Source organism: Carlito syrichta, unplaced genomic scaffold (genome assembly GCF_000164805.1).
Source record: "Carlito syrichta isolate Samal-C Ts95f unplaced genomic scaffold, Tarsius_syrichta-2.0.1 Scaffold306797, whole genome shotgun sequence".
Taxonomy (NCBI): Eukaryota; Metazoa; Chordata; class Mammalia; order Primates; family Tarsiidae; genus Carlito; species Carlito syrichta.
The window spans coordinates 105993-131518 of record NW_007250893.1 but is presented as its reverse complement, the minus strand read 5'-3'; the positions used below and the strand labels follow the sequence as shown (position 1 = coordinate 131518).

Sequence of the window (25526 nt, the reverse complement as noted above, 5' to 3'; positions counted from 1 at the left end):
TGTTGGTTTCCTGTGCTTGACTTGGAGTCTGTTCCGTTATGGTAGTTTTTATAAAACACTTCTGAATAAGAAATAAATTCCAAATAGCTTCCCTCGCCCCCCTTCTCCTGCCAAACTTCACCAGGAAACAGAATCTCATTACTTCAGTTGGAATTTATGAGTACTGACCCTCTCCAGCACTTGGAACTTCTCAGGTTAGGCTTATACGGCTTCTATTTTTACTCTAGTCTAAACTGTGGTCCTATGGATAGCAAAATAAATACTGGAATATCCTAGTTTGGGAGGGGGAGAGGCAGCAACGCTTATAATAACATGGCTGCAAACCTCTTGCTTCCCTCTGTTTGATATTCCAAAAAAGGAAGAAAGCACAATGTGGCACACATCTGTAAGTAATGAACATTTTCCTTTTGTGTGTCATGCATATTTAACATAATCCCACTCAAAGTCCCAGGCGTTGCTTTAGTATACATTGCTTTGTAGACCCCTATTTTTCTTGCCAACAAATTAAATTCAAGACAAAGGTTGCTTCCCTTTTCTCTCTGGATCAGGAATCAGACCCATGGCCACAAACAAGTAAGAATTGTCAGCGTGTTCTTTTGTTTTATTTTGTTCCCCTCCACCCCACCTCGGATGCCTTTTTTGTTGAGTATGAGCAAGAAACCAATTTCAGGAAGGATTTTTTTTTTTTTTTAAACGTATTGATTGAATTTTGTAATGCAAGGATTTCAAAATTCAAAAGTTGCAAAAGGGCGTAAAGTGAAAATTCTCTCTGGGTGGGATATTATTTTGTATTTAGTCAATTGTCTCTGTAATTATTCTAAGTTACAAAGTATAAAATGTGCCAAGAATCCAGGTGCAAAGGTTTCGATTTCTTTCAGCTTGTTTTTATTCAGTTTAGTGTTCTTCATCCTGAGATGGTGACTCATAACTACTGAGGGATTTAGATTACTGGTTTGTAGACTGATATGCCAATGATATGATGATGGGTAGATGAATGTATACTCAGTGAGTGTGTATGATCAGGGCTGCTTGTCATTACCAAGTTTTAGATTAAAGAGAAATGAGACTGGGGTAGGGAGCTTGCATCTTGTTTTGTATGTTGAGACGCTTGGGGGCAGAGGAAAGATTTATCATTCAATTAAATAAGCATATGAGATATTTCTGAATCATCGTATCCAAGATGCTAATTTAAATTTACCGAACAAACCACTTACTGAGCCAGGTAGTGCCGTGTAGAATCAATAAACAAACACTGTGAGAAGAAAAATCATTTTGTATCACCAGATGTCCCAACATACATGCAGAGCGGCACCTTTTCTGAAAATGATATTGATTATATTGAATCATGAATACAAGTTTAGATGAGCCACATAATTCTCTGGCAAGATTTTTTAGGGGGTGAGGGAGTGTTAAGATGTTGATTATTAAGCTGAGCATTTTATTTGGACTTTGTTGGCTTAGGAAGTCTAACAGCTTTGAACCAAATTCAGCTGTTTTTTAAAACAAAGAGGAGAATTTCTACAGTTAAGTACACTGACACCATGTTACTCTTTAAAACACTTTTCGGCCATTCAAATGTTCTCCAAAGACTAGCGTTGTGCTGGCTCATTGAAGGCCTTCATAGTGAGTCAGGGGTTTCTTCCAAGGTCACACTTATCTTTCTTGGCAGTCCTTCTCACAGAATAAGGTTGAATTCCAGCTTGCCCTTTTTAAAAGAGATCAGGTGAAGAACATTTATCTATTTTTCCCAGATGTGGGATAACTAGGTAACTTCGTTAAAAGGCACGGGTATTTCCTTTCACCAAATGACTTAAAACTTGGATTCTGGCTGAGCACAGTGGCTCACACCTGTAATCCCAGCACTTTGGGAGACTGAGGTGGGAGGATTGCTTGAGTTCAGGAGTTTGAGAATGGCCTGGGCAACATAGCAACACCTTGTGTCTACAAAAAAAAATTTTTTTAATTAGCCAGGTATAGTGGTGCCCTTGTAGTCTCAGCTACCCCGGAGGCTGAAGTGGAAGGATCACCTGAGCCCAGGAGATAGAGGCTGTGGTGAATCATGATTGTGCCACTACACTCCAACCTGGGCAAAAGAGTGAGATTGCAACACCTCCCTGCCCCCCTTTTTTAGATTCAGCTCATAAGAAAATGCTGACTTCTGCTCTTTCTTTAGCCTTTACCATCTACTGGTTCCTGGACCATCATGGTAGGCGAGTGAGAGGATGTGGAAAGCATCTGACCTGGCCCTGGGTCTTAGCCTCTTCAAGGAACGCGCTGCCTTGGTGGTGAGATAAGACTCCCACTCTGTAGGGGGCATTCAACAGGAACATCCAGCATCAGTGACAAGATCCAGATGAGCACTTCAGACTTGAAGGACTATAAATAAGTACAGTGGAAATTCTGTCATCTCCCAGGCCTTGAATTTTTTTCAAAGCTTCATGGAGCTAGTGGAATTTCTTCAAAGTTGCCTGTGATTTGACATGTTTGTGATAAGCCTGGTCATTCTTGTGTACTGCACCCCCCCACATATCCAGGCATCCTAGAACTTGATTTTTTTTTTCTAGGATTAGATTTATTTTCCTTATAAGCATGAGTAAGTCATTTACATGCATTACTCACTTTGTTGAAGTGTTTGAAAAGACTTTAGCTTTCTATATCATCAATTAAGGATTGTTATAGTCATTTGAAGCAGGTCTGGATGGGGGAATTTAAGAATTTTCTTCCAAGGCTGGGCTTATCCCAGTAATCCTAGTGCTTTGGGAGGCTGAGGTGGGAAGATTGCTTGAGGCCAAGAGTTCAAGACCAGCGTGGGAAGTTAGCAAGTCCTTTCATGTTTGATCTCACCTTTGACCTTGGCTTTTTCTATGGATAGTTTGTATGTAGCATATACCGGATAGTAAGCCTAAGAAATTGTTTGCTAGCAGATAGTTCTCTGTACACAAGTCCTTAAATTAAGTGCTTGTAAAGACAAGAGTATATGCTTAAAACTCAGTCATATCTAACACAGTCAAGGACGTTGTCTTTTTCCAACAATAAACATAGGGGTCTTTTGTTACATTTTTAGTTTAGATGGGGCACCCACTTGTTAGAGATGAAGGTGGTAGAAAAATTAATGAATGACAATTGGTGTCCATGGCTTCAGGCATCCTCCATGTAGAAAAGCTGCAGGACATTATGCAGAGAAGAAACAGTTAAGCCAGAACTCTAAACTCCTGGTGCAATTTTTTCCCCATCCATGATGCCAAGAATGCTAGTTCTGAAAGATGTTAAATAGATATTCTGGGGGGAGAATTTCCATGACCAAAGTTTGAAATGCTGGATTAAGCAAAGTTCAGCATGGATCTTTATTGTAGTTCTTTTCAGAGTCTGTATTATGATTATGTGTGAATCACAGGAAAAGGGAGGGAGACACAGCGTGTTGAACACTCAATGGCACATACTTCAAGGTCCAAACTCCCTACTTCTGGGCTGTATGACTTCAGGCTAGCCTCAGTTCCTTGGTCTGCAGTTGAGATTACTGAGATGATTAGATGAGCCAGTGCTTATAAAATGCTTAGCACAAAATGCCTGGCACATAATAAACACTTAACAGTTAGCCACAACGAATCCTTTTGCACCTGAGGCAGAATGGTGTACTGTCAGGTTGTAGGGCATTATGGAGCAGCAGAAAGAGCCCAGAATTAGGTGTCAAAAGCTTCAGGTTCCAGCTGGGTGCAGTGGCTCAGCCCTGTAACCCCAGCACTTTGGGAGTCTGAGACAGGAGGATTGCTTGAGCCCAGGAGTTCAAGACCAACCTGGGCAACATAGCGAGACTCTGTCTCCACAAGAAGTAAAAAAAAAATTAGCTGAGCATTACACCTGTAGTCCTAGCTACTCAGCTGAGGTGGAAGGAATTACCTGAGTCCAGGAGGTCGAGGCTGCAGCGAGCCGCGTTCTTGCCACTGTGCTCCAGCCTGGGCAGCAAAATGAGACCTTGACTTTAAAAAAAAAATGCTTTGGGCTTCAGTTTTGCCACCAGCTGGCCCAGAGGATTTTGAGTTACTTTGCCATTGTGGTGTTGTGTTTCATCATTTTTTCAATAAGTAGGTAATCTTGGTGCCTGTAATGTCTAGTCATGCTCTAAAATTGTATGTTCCTTTGGGCTGTACCAAAGCCAGAATTGGCAAGTTCAGTTTAGGACAGGTATATTATCTCTGAGTAACTGTGTGGATGAGATAGATTTTTAGCTAATTATTATTTCCTTTACAATGTGTGTGAGCTACTAAGTCACCTATGGAAAGATAAGCTAAAGTTAGTTTGGCACTTTGTAATCACCATAAAAGTTAATATACATTTGAGTCTAAGTAGGGGCCGGATATTCCTTTATTCTAAAATGAAGAGGCATCATGTAGGTGTTTGTTGTCTCTGATGTGATACAGAACTATATTATTAGGCCACATGGATATCTTATTTTTATGTTCAAATGCTAATTTCCTGAAAGTTGGGCCTGGGAATCTAGGGTATCCATAAATAGTTAGTTTTCTACCTTCTGATTTTGTCGTTAACCTAAGTTTAAATCATGAAGTGAGTTTAGCACCTGCTGTCTGAACTTTAATTATCTTGACCATTGTGTTGGTTGTACTACTTTAAAACATTTGAAGGAAGTTCACTTACTTAGCAAGGCACTGAATCTTTCAAGCAAGGCCTTGAATTTCTAAATAGCAGATTTCCACATTGGCAGTTTGAAGCATGGTATTTGTTCAATGTAGGCTTTACCTATGTGAGAAAAACCAAGCAATAGATTTGTTCGGTTGCTGTCCCACAAATTGTCTTTGCTGAGAAAAGGAACAGGTTTGTGATGTTTCTCACTTAAGTCAAGATTGGTACATTTGATCTTTTATGCATCAAATCAACATTTGCTCTTATCATTTTAAATACAAATACCATATGTTTGGGCTGAATCGTTTAATCAAAATCGTATCAGCAAGTATGGAAGGCCTAGAACACCATTGTTTTCCTCAATTTTCCATCCTTAAAGGACTTTAGGCCAGGTATGGTGGCTCACATCTATAATCCCAGCACTTTGGAAGGTGGAGATGAGAGGGTTGCCTGAGCCCAGGGATTCAAGACCAGCCTGGGCAATTTGGCAAGACCTGGTCTATACAATAGATAAAAAAATGAACCAGCCATGGTGACTCATGCCTGTAGTTCCAGCTACTTGGAAGGCTGAGGTGGAAGGATCGCCTGAGCCTAGAGGACCAAGACTGTGGTGGCTCTGAGTGTGCCACTGCACTCCAGCCTGGGCAACACAGTAAGATTTTTTTAAAAAAGGACTTTGTTTCCTCTTAAGGGTCTTATGTGAAGGAAATTGGTATTACCAAGTCTCTCTGTGGCACTTTTTGTCTTGGAGTCTGAGGTTTAGGTGGAGGAAGTAGCAGCAGTGGACACTAAAACTGCAGGTGTGGCCGTTTGGTAAAAGAACTTCCTTCCAGGCCAAGGAGTTTTCAGTTTCAGTGTCATACTGTAGGTGACAAGGAGTCAATGAAAAGTTTTTCGCAGGAGAGTGATGTGGTTAAGAGTAGTTCCTCTTAATAACTCAAAAAACGACAGATGCTGGAGAGGCTGCAGAGAAAAGGGAACGCTTCTAGTGGGAGTGTAAACTAGTGCAAACTCTGTGGAAAACAGTGTGACAATTCCTAAAGATCTAAATATCGACCTTCCATGTGACTCAGTAATCCCTCTTCTAGGAATATACCCTGAGGAACTCAAATCATTCTACAAAAAAGATACCTGTGCATGCATGTTTATTGTAGCACAATTCACAATAGTAAAAACATGGAACCAACCGTGCTACCCTTTGAAAGTGGACTGGATTTTAAAAAGTGGTACATATACACAATGGAATATTATGCAGCCATAAAGAAGGACAAAATTATGGACTTCACAGCAACTTGGATGGATTGATAGTCTGTTACACTCAGTGATCTATCACAGAAACAAAGAAATGAGTACCGCATGTTCTCACTTGTAAGTGGACCCTGAACATTTATCATAATATTACGTGAAAGAGATTGGCAGTAGCAGATCACAGCCAGGAAGGGGGGAGACACATAACATTAGTAAGGGTACCTGATCCCAAACCAGGTAAAATGAGGACCAATGGGAGACCTGAACGTCACTTGTACGATGACGTTGTATGTACCTAACCTTGAATTTTACCCCACACCTTTAAAATTAAAAAAAGTTTTAAAAAATTTTTAAAAAGAATAGTTCCTCTGGGCTATACCAGTAATCCCAGCACTTTGGAAGGCCAAAGTGGGAGGATTGCTTGCACATAGGAGTTTGTGACCAGCCTGGGTAGCAGAGCGAGATCTCATCTCAACAGAAAATTAAAAAAAATTAATTAGCCAGGCATTGTGGTGCACAACTGTAGTCCCAGCTACTTGGGAGGCTGAGGCAGAAGGATCACCTAGGCCCAGGTTGTCAAGACTGTGGTGAGCCATGATCATGCCACTGCACTCCAGTCTGGGCAACAGAGTGATTCAAAGACAGACCTTGGGCAGTGACCAAGTCAGGAGGCCATAGTTTGGGTCTAGGCCCAACATCATGTGGTTGCTGGTTTGGGGAGCCAGAGAAGGAGGGATGGAGTTAGGAGACAGGTGTATACCTTGCCTGCCTTCTAGGCATTGTGGGAATGCAAAACTGAACCAGATGTGCATTATCCTTTGGGAGAAAAATTTAATCTGTGGGGAGGCAACATAGTGCTTCAGTGTCCCTGGCTGAACGTGGCATTGAGAACCCTCTATCTCTGACAGAGGCCAGCCTTCCTCTTCTCTGTACCTTGTTGCTTTTCACAGCTTCCCTCTGCTCTCCTGTATTCACATCTTGCATCAGCCAAGAGGGAAAGGTCTGAAAGACCAGCTTTGTTTTGCTTCCAACTCGTACTCTGGACCCTGTTAGCCAATGATGTTGGCACTGCCTCACAGCAATGGTCAGTCCCAAGTTAAACAACCTCGTTATGAAACCCTATAGTGGGGCTGTGGTTTGGACTTCTGCACTGAGCCTTTGCGCATTTCCTTCCAGTCACTTTGGTGGGGACAGCTCTGCCCCAGTGAGCAAATGAGAGTGTGTAGAGCATGTTCTGGGGTTTTCTTCTCGGTGAGGCAGACCACATTTGACCTGGTGTAAAGGTGATAGTTTTGAGTCACCCTATTTATGGCCTTCAAGAGGTGTGCATCTTTTTGTACAAGGGGCTGTCAGTGCATAATTCATTTCCCTGGCCCAAGCACGTTAACGGCAAAAATCATTTCTGTGTGGAGGGAAGGAGTCTTCATAAAAGAAATCTGTCATGTTTCAAAAAGTTTTTTGTGTATTTGTTTTTAAGGGAAGGACAATGGAGATATTATCTACTACAGAGTGAAAAGGGCCCTGCTTATTATTAAATTGGATTCTGTGGAAGGATCTTGGTTACTTCTCCTGTTTCTCGTGCTCCTGAAATCTGAATGGGAGGGAACTTTTAGTTTGATGTCAGAATTATTTGCACCACACTGGATGACATAGAAATGGATTTTTAGTTGCCCTTAAACACATTAAACATCCAGGCAGCCCCAGAACCACCCTGGAGCCCTGCAGACCCTGAGTGGCTAAGGGCAAGCTGGCTTTTCTAGACATGCCCTGACCCCACCCTAAGTGTTATAGTAATACATGCCTGACAGTTACCTCCTAAGGAGCCGGTTGTCCTGGGGAGGTCAGTTGACTTGTCAGGCTGCCCAGTGTGGTTGAACAGTATGGTGACTAGAATTCTCTGGGAGACATTTTTGACCCATCTGCCTGTGAGTGTGAGTGACTGTGAGTCCATACAATAGGGTCATCTAGTGAATAGAAATTCAATTTTTACATAGGGATTAAGTATCTCAATATTATCCTTGCCTTATCAAACTTCTTTGACAGAGCCAAGAGGTAAAGTCCCTCAATGCTGAGAAAAGGGAAATACGTTTCTAATAGATAAAAATAATCTTTTGCTTACTTTTAAGACTAGGTTATTTAAGTAGATGTGGTACAAAGTTTGAGAGGCTTGGGACAGAGGGTTTTCCGGGCTTAAAATTGAACGATTTTAATTAGGGAAATTCTGGAGGACCTTGTGACATGTGTTAACTCTGAAACCTGAGTCCAAGGCCAGTTTAAGTAATCTCAGTCAACAAATATTTATTGAGTACTCATGCACTTTGAGAGGGACAGAAAATACACATAGGTCATTCAAGACCTGCCTTCAATGAGTTGTACCCTGCTGAGGGGCAAAACAATTAAACGTAAAGTGACAGTAAGATTTTTTGTCATAAACTCTTCATATGCTACAAAATCCTAAAATAGTGTGATTTATACTAGGGTACATATAAGGGCTGGAGAAGTCAGGGCCCATTTCATAGACAGGATTTGAGAGAAGAAACCCGAGGTCCTCTGGATGAAGTTAACAGGCAAAAGTTTAATACAAGCAGTTTAATACAAGAATGACTTGTAGGTGGGAGCACAGACAATAATTCATCCCTAGCCATGTTTGCGGAGCACCTACTATGTACCAGGCACTGTGATTAGGGGAGAGAAGCCTCACCCTCAAAGGAGCTGAGAGTCTAATAAGGGTCAGTTGATGCTAAAGCTGTGGAAGACAGGGCTCCTGATATGGTTCAAAAGTTTAGGAAATTATAGTCTGGATTGGTGATAGTTCTGGAAACCTTGTAATACAGGGTGACTTCAATGGCAGTTAAGCTCTGACCATTCTTTTTTCTTTTCTTTCTTTCTTTCTTTCTTTCTTTCTTTCTTTCTTTCTTTCTTTCTTTCTTTCTTTCTTTCCTTTCTGTCTGTCTGTCTGTCTGTCTTCCTTTCTGTCTGTCTGTCTGTCTGTCTTTCTGTCTTTCTTTTTTTATTTCTTTCTTTCCTTTCTGTCTGTCTGTCTTCCTTTCTGTCTGTCTGTCTTCCTTTCTGTCTGTCTGTCTTCCTTTCTGTCTGTCTTTCTTTCTTTCTTTCTTTTTTCTTTCTTTCTTCCTTCCTTCCTTCCTTCCTTCCTTCCTTCCTTCCTTCCTTTCTTTCTTTCTTTCTACCTTTCTTTCTTTCTTTCTTTCTTTCTTTCTTTCTTTCTTTCTTATTAGAGTCTCTCTCATTCTGTCTCCCATGGTAGAGTGCAGTGGCACATCCACAGCTGCCGTAAGGTTCAGGCAATCCTTCCACTTCAGCCTTCCAAGTAGCTGGAACTACAAGCACATACCATCACATCCAGCTAAGTTTTTGATTTTTTTGTAGACACAAGGTCTTACCAAGTGCCCAGGCTGGTCTTGAACCTCTGGACTCAGGCAGTTCTCTCACCTCCACCTCCTAAAGTGCTGGAATTACAGGCATGACCCACCATGCCCAGCCTATGACTGTTCTAACAGAAAAGTTCCACACACTCCTACCTCAGGGTGGTCACTGGGTGCCTACAAGCCAGGCCACTGGAACACCAGTCCCTGAGATTTTGGTCCTCAGAATCTGCTGGTACAATAGCTCACAAAAAATAGATTCCATACTTTTCTGTCATTTGGCACTGAGGCCTGATGGGGATTGTGGGCTTAGGTTTAAAATTCTTCAGCCTCACTAGCCAGCAGCTGAAACTTGAGAAAATAAAGTGGTACTGTTATGAGGGTTGGACCTGTCTGTTCTCTTAGGAAGATTCCAATCACAGCGACTGCTGGAACAGAAAGTTTTATTTTAAGAGTAAATCTAACGAAAGCCAGTGTAGCAAGGGAACCATTTTAAATAATTTCTGTTAGGAATAAACATTCAATTTGAATTGTAAAAATAGGACAATAATGAGTGCCCTCTGTTTCCAAACACACACATTGTTAAGAAGCTACCCGTCTGCTTTATTTTGGGCTTTTGTGAGATACTGGTGGTAAAATGTCAGTTTACTAAAACCATTTTTAAAAAAATGTATACCTCTACTGTATCTCCAATCCATGTGAGTTTCTCTTTTGGCAGGATTAGGTTGAATTTTAATATTAGACTCTTATGGAAGAGTTAAGAAGCTGTGGAACTGGTATACTTAGCGACTGATCCCCTCTCCATATTAAGCGTGTGATTTGCTATTACCGAGTGCCAGTAATAGAAAAAGAATGTGCTTGTGTGGGTTTTTCTGCATTTGTCATTAAGGCTCTGCTAAGCCAATGAGCCCTAGAAGCAGGCTCACCGTGGTCTTTCTCCACTGTCGGGTCAGCCTTTGGGGCGTTGTGCCTGGCGTCAGCATGGATCTGGGCTGTGGCAGAAAGCCCTGCACAGCCCTTGGCCCCAGGTGACTGGGGAGCTCTCATCTATAGCAGTAAGGCTCTGAGCACAGCCAGGCCTGCAAGCATTTGGTGGGCCTTGATGGATCCCTGGGTGATTATTTAGCCCAAGCGCTATAATTCCTTTTTTTTTCTTTTTCCCCAAGAAAGTCTTAAGTGTCTGTGGCCTTTCCAGTAATGGAGTGACTTTGTGGCAAAGAGAATGCCTGAGATGGCTTATATGGCATTGAGACGGCTGAATTTCAGACAAGTTTAGTGGGATGTAACAAAATAAACCCAAGACAGGTGCTTAGGTCTCTGAGCTGTCTTCATTCTACTGGTTTAAGCCATGTAGGCTTCCCTCGGGGCATTAGTCCATGCTCAGTCCATAAGTTGTCAGAATGAGGAAGACTATGGCCAGAAATGTGATTCAGAGAAATGCGGGAGTCGGAGGGGTAGTTACTGTTGTGTAAACCTGAACAGTAAGATAATAAGCATGGTTCTTAATCTCTCACCATCCTGAATCTCTTGTCTTTCTTTTCTTAGAGAGCAGAGCTGACTTCTGATAAAGACATGTACCTTGACAACAGCTCCATTGAAGAAGCTTCGGGAGTGTATCCTATTGATGATGACGACTATGCTTCTGCATCTGGCTCAGGTAAGTCTGAGTACTTCTACATGCTGGTCTTCATGCATGCGCACACACACGTATTTTACTGTGCTTGCTTCAAGGAGACAGGCAGGATGCACTGCAGCCAGGAACATGGTCTTTGAAGTCAAGATGCCTGGGTGCGAATTCTGCCTCTTTACTACTTTAGCTGTGAGTTCTTAGGAATGTATTTAACTTTGCTGCGCCTCAGTTTCCTCACTTATAAAGTGAAAAGTGTCAGTGATCCTTACCACATAGAGTTGTAGTGAGGATTCATGGGAGCTGACACATCTAAAGCTCTTAGATGCTTGGCACACAGTGCTCTGTCGACATTGCCTTTTAGTTTTATTATTAAGACTTTCAGAGTGATGGCATGAAAACCACCCTTTAAAAAATCCCTCAAACATTCGTCTCATAAAACCACTTACCCTGTGTTAAAAATTATAGATGAGACCAAGAAGCCATACTTTTTTTATTCATGGTGTATTACTCAAAAGTAGGAGGGAAAATGTAGCAGCCAAATAAAATGATTATATAGTGACATCCTCAACTCCCTTAGTGCATTAGTCATCTGTTACCTCTGTAAGGCTGCATAACAAACCACCCCCAAAACTTAGTGGCTTAAAGCAACAGTCATTCAGTTAGCTCATTCTTTTGTAGGTTGCCAATTTAGGTAGGGCCTGCTGGGGTTATTGTCCAGCTTTAGGTAGGCTATGCAGCTTTGGGGCTCTTTTGTCTCTGGGGAAGCTGAACAGACTTGGCTCTGGTCGACACGGTCTCTCATCCTCCAGTATGTCAGCCATTTGTTCACAGGGAGGAGGCACAGATCCCAAGACAGCAAGTAGAAGTGAGCAAGGCCTCTTCCACCAAGGCATAGAACTTGGCACAGCATCATTTCTATCACATCGTATGGGTCAAAGCAAGTCAGAGGCCAGAACAGATTCCTCCTCTTTTTTTTTTTTTTTTGAGTTGCTGTCTCACTCTGTCACCCAGACTGGAGTGCAGTGGCCGCTCCCGGCCACCGCAGCCTCGACCTGCTGGGCTCCAGCGATCCTTCTGCCTCAGCCTCAGATTCCTCCTCTTAATGGAAGAAGCTATAAGGTCACATTGCAGAGGTTGTGGCTACAAGGAGGAATAAAGGAGTCTCGCCACATTAACAATCTACTATACCTGGTGATTGTTTCACCTGTGCTAGGAACAGTCCCCAAGAAGCTGAGAAAAAGGAAGAGTTGGTACACATATTTAATTGATGGTCAAGTCAGTAATGCATGGTCAATTGCATGCTAGGAAAGTCTCATTGCTGTTTAGGGTTTTTATTTTAGATTCAGCAGATGGCAAAATTTATGCTGAATGTGGATGTCTGACAATCAGATTGATCTGGGTTTCAGAATGACCCAGAACACATCTAAATCAATTGTGTCTTGGTAGAGCTCTAGTCATATGAGTGAGTGTTTTAAGTTGGAAAATGGCAAGTCTAAGAACAACAAGAGAGGTGGTTGCTGACCCAGTAACAATGAGCTTACAATGCAATCCTAATGTAAAAATAACCCTAGTTATTCTTGGGAGAGTGATATATCACACACACACACAGAATGAGTGTGAAAGAGTTGTTCTTCATAGCCCATAACTCTATAAATATTTTTCATGGCACCTCTTTTTCTTTAGCACCTCAAATGTGCTTTAACTGTCATCTTCACTGTGTCCCAAGAATGATAAATATGGATACTTTTTTGTCCCCATTTTACAGATCTTAGTATCCAAGAGTTGTTAGGGATCTGCAGAGGTTGTCCAAGTCGTTTTGTTGATTTGCCAAGAGAGTTCTTAAGTTTAAAGAAAACAGGTATTTCTGCTTCCCTGCTGGGGGAATCCAGGTGAAAGATGGTTGGAATGGATTGTTTTAAATCCTAAACCCACTAATCAGATCAAGTTGAGACTGAACCATGGGCCCGCGTTGCTTCTGCTATGGCTCTGGCCTTGGGCAGATCATTGCTTTGAAAAAGTGGAAGAGCATTGGTCTTGACACTGAAAACTTTCACACTGAGCTGGAGATGTTTTTTAGCTTAACATAGCAACACTTGCAGCTAAAATTTGGTTTCGTTTGTTTGTTTGTTCAAGTTGAGGTCTCACTCTGTTGCCCAGGCTGGAGTGCAGTGGCACAGTGACTCACCATAGCCTTCAACTCCTGGACTCAAGTGATCGATCCTCCTGCATCAGCCTCCTGAGTAGCTGGGACTAAAGGCATGAGCCACCATGCCCAGCTAATTTTTTTTCTTTTTTGTAGAGGTAAGGTCTCAGTATGTTGTTCAGTCTGGTCTTGAACTCCTGGGCTCAAGTAATCCTGCTGCCTCAATCTCCCCAAGTGCTAGGATTATAGGCATGAGCTACCACAGCTAGCCAAACAGTTAAAATTTGTGAAGCACTTACTGTGTGTCAGGCACTGCTGTAATCCTTCTAACATCCCTGTAAGAATAGATTATATCATTATTTCCATTTTTCACTTATGAAAACCTGAGGCTCAGAGAGATTAAGTAACCTGCCTCAGGTCACACTGTTAGAAAGTAATGGAGCTGTGATAGCAACGAGGGAGTTGGACTTGGGAGCGTGCTCGCATACAGTCCTTTGCTGTCCTGCCTCCTTGTGTCATCAAATGCCATTCTAAAAGGAAGAGACCTTGCCTGGCTGATGCCCAGTTCCAGCTGGAAACACCCCAAGGTTTCAGCAGCCAAGGTACCATCTGCCTCACTCCTCAGCTATTCAGTTGAAAAGCAAATGGACTGGAGGAGAATGGCTAAAGACCCAGAGGGGACTTCTCAGGTGAGTAGTGGACCCATGTGATACATGTGGCTCAGGTGAGAAAGACTCGGTCCCGGTCCTCAAGGTACCAAGAATCTAATGAAAGAGAAGTAGAAATGAGAAATAATTGTGACACCAGCTGATGGGTGACATAGCATAGGAAAGTGCTGTACAACAAACATTTAAGAGTTAAATATTGGCTGGGTGTGATGGCCTTAAACCTGTAATCCCAGTACTTTGGGAGACTGAGGGGAGAGGATTACTTGAGCCCAGGAGTTCAAGACCAGCCTTGGCAACATAACAAGACCTTGTTTCTACAATAAATTTAAAAATTAGCCAGGTGTGGTAGTATGTGCCTATAGTCCCAGCTACTCGGGAGGTTGATATGGAAGGATGGCTTGAGCCCAGGAGGTCAAGGCTACGGTGAGCTGTGATCATGCCACTGTACTCCATCCTGGGTGACTGAGCGAGACCCCAACTAAAAAAAAAAAAAATTAAATATAGCTCTCTGGTTAAAGATGATGGATTGCGCCATCTACCTTCCAATACCTGACCAAACTGACCAGAAAGAAATTGGACATAAACTCACAAGAACAAGCAAATGGGTAAGGGGACAAAAGCATGAGGTTTTGAAAGCTGGGAAGCAGATGAGCTAGTAATAACAGACTTGGCAGACTTGAGAAGGTCGAGTCAGCCAGCAGTGGGGAGAGCCAAGAAGCAACCCAGTTAGTACAATGGAATCCCCTGGGTCTGGGAATCAGTGACACTATCTGGAGGTTGAGAGCCATACTAAACTCAGGATGATTGGTTGGAAGCCTGTGTAAGAAGCAGGTCAATCCCTGGATTCCTTTTTTCCATCATTCCACAAAAGGATTCATGCTCCATGACCTCAGAGGAAAACTGGAGGTTTATTAACTAGAGATAATAAAACTCCCATAGCCTTTGGACTATGGGGGTACTTCAGGAACAGATGAGGTGGAGGAGGGTACCTTATTTAACACAGGGAGAATAAGTTCTTAGATGACAAGTTAATTTATGCCAGTTGTTTTCTCCCCATCAGTTCCCAGTACACTCACAGTCTGTTTTTTACCTTTGGGGAAAGGAGTGAGAGCGCCCTTCTGGGAATTTGGAGCAACACCAAAGAAGCTACTCTAAGATAGTGGCATTGGGAGCTCTCTAACAAAACACACAGCTCTGTCTTAACTGATGATGTCCACGTTTGACAAACCTCTTCTGTGTGCTCAGAGCTTCTACTCAGCATTTCATGGTTTTCCTCTTAAATATGAAAAGACAACCAGGCTCTCCAGACATTTAGGAAAAACTTGTAAGATAAAAGAGAGAGGCCTTCCCCAACCCCCAAATTGGGAAAGGACAGAAACTCACAGGAACAAGAAAATTTAGAGAAAAACGTATTAAATTCAGAGAGCAAAGAAGATGCTTTTAGAAGTAGAACAAAAACAGGAACATTCTGAAAGCACTTAAGAGTTCTTGGATAGGAACTTTCATGTCAGAAATGAAGAACCCATTAGAAGATGAGACGATACAGAGGTTATGTGTTCATTCACTGAACAAGTATTTATTAATCACTTACTGCATGGGGAATAAGCACCATTCTAAGTTCTAGAAATACTTCAGTAAATAAAATTGAACAGTGTTTTCTTGGTGGTGGGATCATTCTGTGAATTTCTTTGTGTATTTCTGTGTTTCCAAATTCATATATGAAAATGTATTCTTTTCTTAAAACATGTATTATTTTTATACGTTGTCTTAGTCCTTTCAGGCTGCTATAACAAAATACTTGAGACTGAGTCATTTATAAAAACAGCATATATGTATTGGTCTCAGTTCTGAAGGCTAGGAGGTCAGAGATCAAGGCTTCAGCAGATTTGGTGTCTGGTGACGGACTGTCCTTTTTTTCTTAGATGGTGCCTTCCTGCTGCATCTTCACATGACAGAAAGGCAAACAGGCTCCCTTAGGCCTGTGTTTTTATTTTGTTTTTATTTTTTTATTTTTTTATTTTTTGAGTTGGAGTCTCACTCTGTCGCCCAGACTGGAGTGCAGTGGCCACTCCCGGCCACCGCAGCCTCCACCTCCTTGGCTCCAGTGATCCTTCCGCCTCAGCCTTCCGAGTAGCCAGAATTACAGGCATGAGCTATCACGCCCGGCTGATTTTTTGATTTATTGTAGAAATGAGGTCTCGCTGCCCAGGCGGGTCTCGAACCCATGGGCTCAGGCAATCCACTCACCTCAGCCTCCCAGGCCTGTGTTTTTATAACTTTAACCCTTTGCACTAGAAACTTCCTTCTGAGGGGACATCATAAATGTCACTCAGATGTCCCCTCTCAGAGGACATAAAGATTGCTGGTGATTATATGGGACAAACTTACGCAAGCACAAATTTTTAAAAAATGTAGTTTTCTTGAAGGTTTTCATTCAAAAACAATGAAAAAAATCTGTGTCCCACTTGAAATTTGTCAAGCTGCTGATTGATCAGTCGAGAAGTGGTTTTCAGGAATCACAAGTATGGTTCTTCCACATTGTCTTTAACAACAGACTGGACAATAAATTACATATTATTAATGTGGGAGGAAGAAAATGAGACTGCATTGTCTGCTCAAATGGAAAAACGTCAGGTGGAAGATATCAAACAAATTACTATTGCACAACATGTATCAATGAACCTGTAATGCATGTTGGTAACTGTTTCACATGTTACTACGTGCTAGAAAAATATAAAATGCTCAATTTTCATTTTTGTCATAAATAAATTCCTCAATGTACAAAATTCCATTATAAGTTAAATATCATTACAATAAAATAATTGGTTCCAACGCTATTCTATTTAATATATGAAGTGATTCATTTTTCACTATTTCATAAAAAAGTGCGGTTGAGTTGTTGATAGGTGATCCATGAGATGTCTCCAAGTGCAAAGGGCTAATTTCATTCGTAAGAGCAGAACCCTCGTGACCTAATCTCCTCCTAAAAGGCCCTCCCTTTAATACTACTGCATTAGGGATTAGGTTTTAACATACAGATTTGGGGGATATGCAGGCCTTCAGATCATTCCCTAAGCAGAAGAAAATACTATTTTAAAAAAAAAAAGAAGAAGAAGAAGAGCTAGAAACAGTTCCATGATAGAGAAATCAAGGAAGGTGTCAGAGAGGGGATTACATGCTGGACATGACATTGTAAGCAGGAGTGTTCCAGGTGGAAAGAGGCTTTGGGGTCATCTATTTCAGATGGAGAACAGAGGAGGCTGAAAATCAGGGATGAGAGAGGGGTATTCAAGGGAGCTCTCAGGTTTCTGGTTTGGGCAAGAGGGTTAATGTTTTTAATAAAGAAAATAAAAACAGCAGAGCCACATGAGGCAGATTATTCATCTGTCTCTAACTTTGCAAGTGTGCTAGAACGAGGAGACTTTTAACTTTACAGATGTCTTCTCTCACACATATTCATTCCACTCCTAGCTTGATGACTCATATTTGCAACTCTTGTAAAACAAGGAGGTCTCGAAAGCCCTTACTTGAAAATTTTTATTTCTCATTAACTTGTATTCTTTGTAAGAAAATGATTCATTGTAGAAACAAATTAACCATATTGTATGTAAAACATCAATGAATAATCAGGTAAGGTGATAAAATAGAGCATTGTATTTCTGAAACCATTATTATCAATGACCTATATTTACATAACGTTTTATGTGTACAGAATGCTTTTAAACATATATCATGTATGTGAGATATATATCTGTGATATATGCATGCCTCTGTGGGTTAGTTATTATTATCCCCATTTGACAGATGAAGAAACTAAGACCCAAGCATTATTTGCCCAAGAATACAGAACTAATAAATGCCAGAACCGGTACTAGGTTGGTTGGTTGGTTTTTTTAATGCCCAACCCTGTATATATTCCAGTATACCCTGGCATTTCTTCTCTATAATAATGAATATATATGTTTTGAAGTTAAAGGGGACTGTTGATATGTTCAGAAATGAACCATAGCCATTTAACTATTTCCAGCATGTTACCTCTTGCTTTCTGAATGACTTGGTACATGGACATGATTGTGTGGAAGATACTTATTTTCCTTTGTTTGAGGAATTTAGAGATATTCACCATTCATTCTTGTCTGGGAAAGCAGGTTAGCTTGAGTTACAGAGTTTGTGTTTGTTTGAATTGTTACAAATTTGACAAATGATCAACTTGAAAAGAATGTTGTAACTGAATGTCAGAAATTCTCTAATGCTGTTCTGGTGAAAAGGCAAAAAAAAAACCAAAAAACAACATATATATATATTATTTATATTTATTTATTTATTTATTTATTTTTTATAGAGTGCCCAGGTGGAAGTTACTTGTTTAACAAATACAAATGAGAACCTGTTATATCTTAAACACTATGTTAGGCACTCAGAGAGCAAAACAGATGCAATCTCCTGATCTTACAGAGTTTCCAGTCTGGTAGGGGAGAGTTTAATCAATAGTTACACGAATAAATACATAAGTACAGATTTGTGGTTAATGGAATTAGGATAAGAAGTGTGGTGCTAAAGGGATTCTGGCCTAATATGAAAGGGAGTCTCTTCCCCAAGTTCTGGAAGTGTATTAGGAATTAACCAGATGAGAGTTTCTGGCAGAAGGATCAGGATCAGGGGATCCTGGCTGGAGCATGAGGGGCAACAGGAAAAGGATGCTCAAGGAAGCTGAGAAGAAAGGCTGGGACTGGATCACACAGGGCTGGGTTGAGACATTCAGATTCATCCCAGCAGTGGGGAACCGTTATAAGAGTTTTAAATGAGGATGATGAGGTGGTAGTCTATTCATGGACAGTGGACTAGACTGAAAAAGGCTATTAGGAAGAAGGCAGGTACAGTGCTTCATGGAAAGATCCCTGGCTTGGGTCGTGGTGGTGCCCTGCAGCTGTAGAAAGGTGTTGGAGTGGAGAGAGATATTAAGAAGGTAAAATCGATAGGACTGGGTGATGGATTCAATAACGAGGTCAAGATGAGGAAGTCAGAATTCTGGTATATGGGAAGGAGGTTTTCAGTCACTGCATAGTAACATGAGGAGAAGACCAGGTTTGTGGGAGGAGGAAGGGGATCATGAGTTCTGTTCTGGACATGTTAGAGGTGTGTCGTACCTTTGATTCATTCAAGTGAAAAATGCAGGTAGGCCACCAGATATATGGGTCTGACAGTGAGAGGGGTGGTAAAAGCTAACAGTGTAAATTTGGGTATCATCTGATTTAGCTGGTTTATTGAAGTCATGGACATGCGTGAGGGAGAAAACATAGAGGAAGAGAAGCTGAGGGACAGACCTTAAGAACCTTTTGGTCAGGTACAATGACTCATGAGCACCTGCAATCCCAGCCAAGGGAGGCCAGGGTGGAAGGATTGCTTGAGGCCAGGAGCTCGAGACCAGCCTGGGCAACATAGTGAGTTTCCATCTCTACAAAAGAATAGAAAAATGAGTCCAGTGTGGTGGAGTGCACTTGTAGTCCCAGCTACTTAGAAGGCTGAGGCAGGAAAGTCATCAGAGCCTAGGAGTTCATATCTCTAAAAAGCAAAACAAAACAAAAAATGCTTGTTATTTGATATTCATGTAGAGGAAGATAAACCTGCAGGGGAGACTTAGGATAGCCAGAAATGTGAGGGGAAAGCCAGGAACTCAGAGAAGCCCAAAGAACCAGAGATTGTCATGGTGAAGATGGCAGTTGACAGAGCAGTGGTGGTAGGAAGTTCTATTAGAGGACGACTCTAGATATGGCAACATGGAGGACATTGGTACCACATAGTATCAAACATGTGGTGACAGGGAAAATGCCTCTGGAGAGGGTAGAGGACAGGGTAGATAGAGTGTTGAGGACAGGGGCTAGTGAGTATCAACCCCTGTTGGAAAAATCTGCCTATAAAGTGGGGAGGGGGAAGTCACTTGCTTGAGGTCAGGGGTCAGCCATCGAAGAGTTTTCCTCTTCTGGATTTTGTTTTGTTGTATTCTTCACATGGAAATGGAACACATTTCAGCTTAGATGGGAAGAAATTTTGTGGAGCTGGAAGAGATTGAACTCACAAGTGAAAGAAGGGCTATTTGAGAGTATCCAGGAAAATAAGAATATAGAAAAAGATTGCCAGGCTCCCTATAGATTCCCTTGGAAATCACTTCTTTGTGGCAGTAAGACTGCAGGAGGGCTTGTGCTGATTTCTATGGAGCCAGTGTTCTGAAAGAACATGGCTCATCAGTATCCACATGAGGCAAGAGCACCTGATGATGGAGATGTCAGCGCCATGACTCCCATGCTTGGCTCATCTTTGCTTATTTTTCCAGGAGCTGATGAGGACATAGAGAGTCCAGAGCTGACAACATCTCGACCTCTTCCAAAGATACCGTTCACTAGTGCTGCTCCAAAAGTGGAAACCACCACGCTGAATATACAGAACAAGATGCCTGCTCAGACAAAGGTGTGTTTTGTTTTGTATTGCGTTATCAGGTTATTGCAAATGCTCCTCTCTTCTGATTGTACACAATAGTCCTTTTAAGAGCTCCCGTTTAAAATTGCATAAGGACAAGTGATCATTTCGTTATGTTGTTGTAAATGGCTCCTCCTTGCTCTTTATGGTCATTTTGGCATGTACCCACTAGTCATATACAAATATTTTTTTACATGGCTGTCCCTCTTAAGAATCTTCTTAAGCTTGGTTAAGCAAAGTATTGTTTATTTGGCTTAAGCTAAGAACATTTTTTTCATTTCGTAGAAATATTTTGAGTTGGTTCCATGTTTTTGCAGCAGTCACTGGACACTGCTAGGGGAGGGAGGGAGGGAAGAGGGCTTTAAAGAAGTAACTGCATCAAATCAAGATTAAAGAAATAGATGTTTGTCAGATGAATTTAGGCATGGTGGCGTGTTCCTAAAGTTCCTGGTACTTGGAAGGCTGAGGCAGAAGGATTGCCTGAGCCCAGCAGGTTGAGACTGTGAGTGTGCCACTGCACTGCATCCCAGCCTAGGCAACAGAATGAGATTAAAAAAAAAAAAAAAAGAATGTTCCATCCAGAGCATATGAGGGCTGTGCCACCTCCAAGAGCAGGGTGACTCTCTAGCTTGGATGTTGCATGGTATTGGCCTGAGCAAAGCTGTGGAAATGAGATCCCAAGGGAAAAACTTAATATGAGAGAATGGTGGGAGCCAAATTGACAGTGCTGTGACGCAGGAAAACACACAACAGGAAATGCACAGAAATAGCAAGTTTGGAAGTCCCCTCCCCAATATAGTATCATTAATGGAAATAGAAAAGAGGGCTAATCTGATTTGGTGGTGAAATACTTCTTGGACTTGACAGAGTTAAAGTTGCTGCAGCTAAGGGTTAAGATCCCTCAAGCTCCTGACTTGATGGGAAGAATGCTGATTAGAGATGAAGCTATAAACTTACACTTAGCACTGTAGAGTGTCCAAGACCCTGAGAGTGTCCATTGTTAGACAAATGAGGAAACTAAGGTGCAAAAAAGTGATATGACTTGTTCAGGGGAGCTACTTGCAGAACCCCGGTCCCCTGAAGTCCTAGTTCGGGGCCCTCTGAAGATACAAGATTATATAGGAGGAAGAAGAGTAAGGCTTGAGGGCAGGAAAAGCCCAGTCAGACATGAGAAAATACTGAAAGAGAGTTATTATCACAGTAACCTGTGTAGCAAAGAGATGAAGAAGTAAGGAGAATTGGGACAATCCTGCTGGATTGGAGTAGCTGGAGAAAGATGGTGGCCTGAAGTCAGAAGAGTGGGGAGAAAGTAGAGATCTTATGAAATGCCAACTAAAACAACCTAGCCATGTTGTTAAGATTTTTATAGGGCCGGGCGCGGTGGCTCAAGCCTGTAATCCCAGCACTTTGGGAGGCTGCGGCGAGAGGATTGCCTGAGCTCAAGGGTTTGAGACCAGTCTAGGCAACTTGGTGAGACCTTGTCTCTGCAGTAAATCAAAAAATTAGCCAGGCATGGTGGTACGTGCCTATAGTTCCAGCTACTTGGAAGGCTGAGGTGGAAGAATCTCCTGAGCCCAGCAGATCGAGGCTGCAGTGGCCATGAGTGTACTGCTGCACTCCAGCCTGGGCGACAGAGTGAAACTTTGACTCTTAAAAAAAAAAAAGATTTTTATAAACTCGCTAACTATCCTTCATCACTGTTTGCGTGATGGGTGTTATGCAAAACAAGGAACTACATAGAGTCCATTATGGGACTCACCCATTAGTATAAACATCACATGAAGTGTGATTATTCTGATTATTTCCAAGATTCATTCTTTGAAAAAAAAAAACACTTTGGAATATACTTATCTATTATTTCTTCTTTCCAGCACATTTTTAAAAAATCAATATAATCCTCTCCTTTTTCCCATACAGTCACCTGAAGAAATTGATAAAGACAAAGTTCATCTCTCTGACTCAGAAAAGAAAGTCGACCCAGCTGAAGAGGATACAAATGTCTATACTGAGAAACACTCAGACAATCTGTTTAAACGAACAGAAGTCCTAGCAGGTGAGTAGCCCAGTAGGAGTGAGACGGGAGGATGCTTAAATAGGTCTCTATTTGTCTAAGTGATATTCAGAGATGTAGCAAAGCTTGCTCTCACCTTCCTGCTGAAAGCAGTCTTAGCCCTTCATTCCAGAGTGAGAGACAAGAGGTTAGGCAAATGTCTTTATTTTTTTGCCAGCTCTCTCAGCCTATCCTTGGCTAGCTATTAGGCAGGGAGTGGGAGGTGTCGTAGCAAAGAAAAGCTGAGATCTGAACTGGTCCCGAACAACTGGGCATAGGGAGATGGTGAGTGTGAAGATCAACTAGTCTTGTTCCAAGTCATCCCTAATTTCAAAATAAATTTAAGAGAAGGAAAATTTCTTTCAGGGTAGGGCAGTTCACATAAATACTGCTCAAGGTGTTAAGAATGTTGTGTCTGTATTCACTTATCTGATGGAAGTGCTAACATCTGGTTTTAAAGATGTGCAAAAGCTAAGAGCACCCAATCCTTGAAAGGATAGTCTCAAATCTAAGACTAGAAATTTGCATGCTTTTTTCATATTTACTCTTTAAAATTTTAAGTCAGATTTTTCATGTTTTGTGTTTTTATTGAAAAGCAATTTGAATATAAAATATGAGTACTGAAAAGACAAAAGACGATTTTAAGGTATGGAATTAGTTGAGGTCACAGCCAGATTTGATCTATTGAAGTTTTGGGGTGATATTATTAATACTAATCAAAGAAAGTATTGTACCTTCCTGAGGAATGTCAGATTTACATAATTACCTAGTTGCTTCATTGGATCTCATTGTTTTTTTTCAAATTGGGTTTTCAAATTAAGCCTTTTATAAAAGTGTAAATAGATTGGGCTTTACAAAGCTAATTTCTGCAACCCTTGAATCTCTTCTAAAGTAATCTTGTTTTTGGTTGTTTCAGCTGTCATTGCTGGTGGAGTTATCGGCTTTCTCTTTGCAATTTTCCTTATCCTGCTGTTGGTGTATCGCATGAGAAAGAAGGATGAAGGGAGCTATGACCTTGGAGAACGCAAACCATCCAGTGCTGCTTATCAGAAGGCACCTACTAAGGAGTTTTATGCATAAAACTCCGACTTAGTGTCTCTATTTATGAGATCACTGAACTTTTCAAAATAAAGCTTTTGCATAGAATAATGAAGATCTTTGTTTTTTGTTTTTTTCATTAAAGAGCCATTCTGGCACTTTAATGATAAAATCCCATTGTATTTAAAACTTTTCATGTATTTCTTTAGAACAACATAAAATTAAAATTTAACATCTGCAGTGTTCTGTGAATAGCAGTGGCAAAATATTATGTTATGAAAACCCTCGATGTTCATGGAATTGGTTTAAACTTTTATGCGCAAATACAAAATGATTATTTTTATCCTATGGTTCGAAGATGAAAGCTGTTTCATTTGTGGCAGCATGTCTCGAATTGACCTTACCAAGTTGGTCTTTGTTAATTTATCCGTTGGCTCCCCTCTTCTCCTCTGCTCTCCCCCTCTTGTGCCCTTAAAAACAAAACCAAACCCTATGCCTTTTGTAGCTGTCATGGTGCAATTTGTCTTTGGAAAATCCAGATAATGGTAATTTAGTGTATATGTGATTTTCAAATATGTAAACTTTAACCTCCACTTTGTATAAATTTTTAAGTGTCGGACTATCCATTTTACACTTGCTTTATTTTTCATTACCTGTAGCTTCGGGCAGATTTGCAACAGCAAATTAATGTGTAAAATTGGATTATTACTACAAAACTGTTTAGTCATATCTATCTAATCAGATCTTCTTTTGGGAGGATTTGATGTAAGTTACTGACAAGCCTCAGCAAACCCAAAGATGCTAACAGTATTTTAAGAAGTTGCTACAGATTCCTTTGGCCACTGTATTTGTTAATTTGTTACAATTTGAAGGTACGAGTAGGGGTTTAAAGAAAAATCAGTTTTTGTTCTTAAAAATGCATTTAAGTTGTAAACGTCTTTTTAAGCCTTTGAAGTGCCTATGATTCTATGTAACTTGTCGCAGACTGGTGTTAATGAGTATATATAACAGTTAAAAAAAGTTGGTATTTTATAAGCACAGACAATTCTAATGGTAACTTTTGTAGTCTTATGAATAGACATAAATTGTAATTTGGGAACATTAAAAACTACTGAATAAATCATGTGGCCTAATATTGAAAATGTCACTGTTATAAATTTTGCACATTTTCGATCAAATGTACATCTCCCCTTTGCTAATGACCGTCTGCTCCCAAGGATGACGTGGGTTTGATTTCTAAGTGTTTCACAGTGTCTGTAAATCAAGACCAAAGAGCTCGTCGTTTATTACCAGATTCACTTCTGAATTGGCCAGAGGAAATCTGAATCTATCATCCTGTGTGTGTCTGGGTACAGATACTGGAAGGCTGCCAGGGAATTTCGAAGTTGCAACCTTTATAGGATAGCTGATGGCAATATTGAGACAGATGCCTGCTTTTGCAAATAACTTTTAAGACTATAAATTCCAAAGATCTAAAGGGGGCTTTCCTGAAGTTGGTATCTAAGGCTTAGGCCTATAGAATGATTTACCTTTGAAATTGTGCTCCAAATCTCTCTCGAAGCTTAACCGAAGAACTAATAAATGGAATACCATAGCTCACATTACAGAGAAGGAGGGAAAGGCAGGGATGCTCTGTGTGTTAAATTAAGGGCCTCGCTGCCTCGGGATTGAAGTGACTGGAAAGAGTGACACCTGAGGTGGAGATGAAGGTATGAGGGTACCTTGGCTGGTACTTACTGTCCTAAATATTTTCTTTTTCTAGTTTACCATTAATTTTGTCGTAAACTGTGAGCCGCCAAAGTAGGAAAAAGGCAGCATAAACAGCAACTTTTCCAACATATAATTTACTTTCAATAAAGTATGAATACTTCATTTAGAGTACATTCCCTGGAATTGCCACAGAATTCATTAAAAAAAAAAAAATTAGACACCACTTGGAGCAGTGTTTGCTTAAATCCTTAATGGCCTTAATTCTCAAATTCCTGCCCCATCATTTGCAGAATCAATCTACTTAAGAGTGATTAAAAGCAAACGATAGCACCTTCTAGAACCACAGAATGTCCCTCAATTACAGAGGGTTAAGAATGGGTATACCTCTAACTGTGCAAAGCAGAGTGAAATTCAATTCATAGAATAACAACTGCTTGGAATATCCGTGCCAGGAAAAGAAAATTTCTGGCAAATATTTTGTCACTGCTGTAAAGCAAAATATTTGTGAAAGTGCCAAAATAAAGTCTGTCATGCCAAAAGTAAA

At 41.0% G+C, this 25526-nt stretch overlaps 1 protein-coding gene across 1 annotated transcript; it reads left to right on the top strand.

Annotated features, from left to right (window-relative positions):
• Nucleotides 1-513: 513 nt before the first annotated feature.
• SDC2 (syndecan 2) lies at nucleotides 514-25526 on the top strand. Its single transcript, XM_008063388.2, has 5 exons — nucleotides 514-573; nucleotides 10815-10926; nucleotides 20042-20175; nucleotides 22102-22237; nucleotides 23151-25526. The coding sequence occupies exons 2-5, from the start codon at nucleotides 10842-10844 to the stop codon at nucleotides 23312-23314; spliced, it is 519 nt and encodes a 172-aa protein (XP_008061579.1). The 5' UTR covers nucleotides 514-573; nucleotides 10815-10841; the 3' UTR covers nucleotides 23315-25526.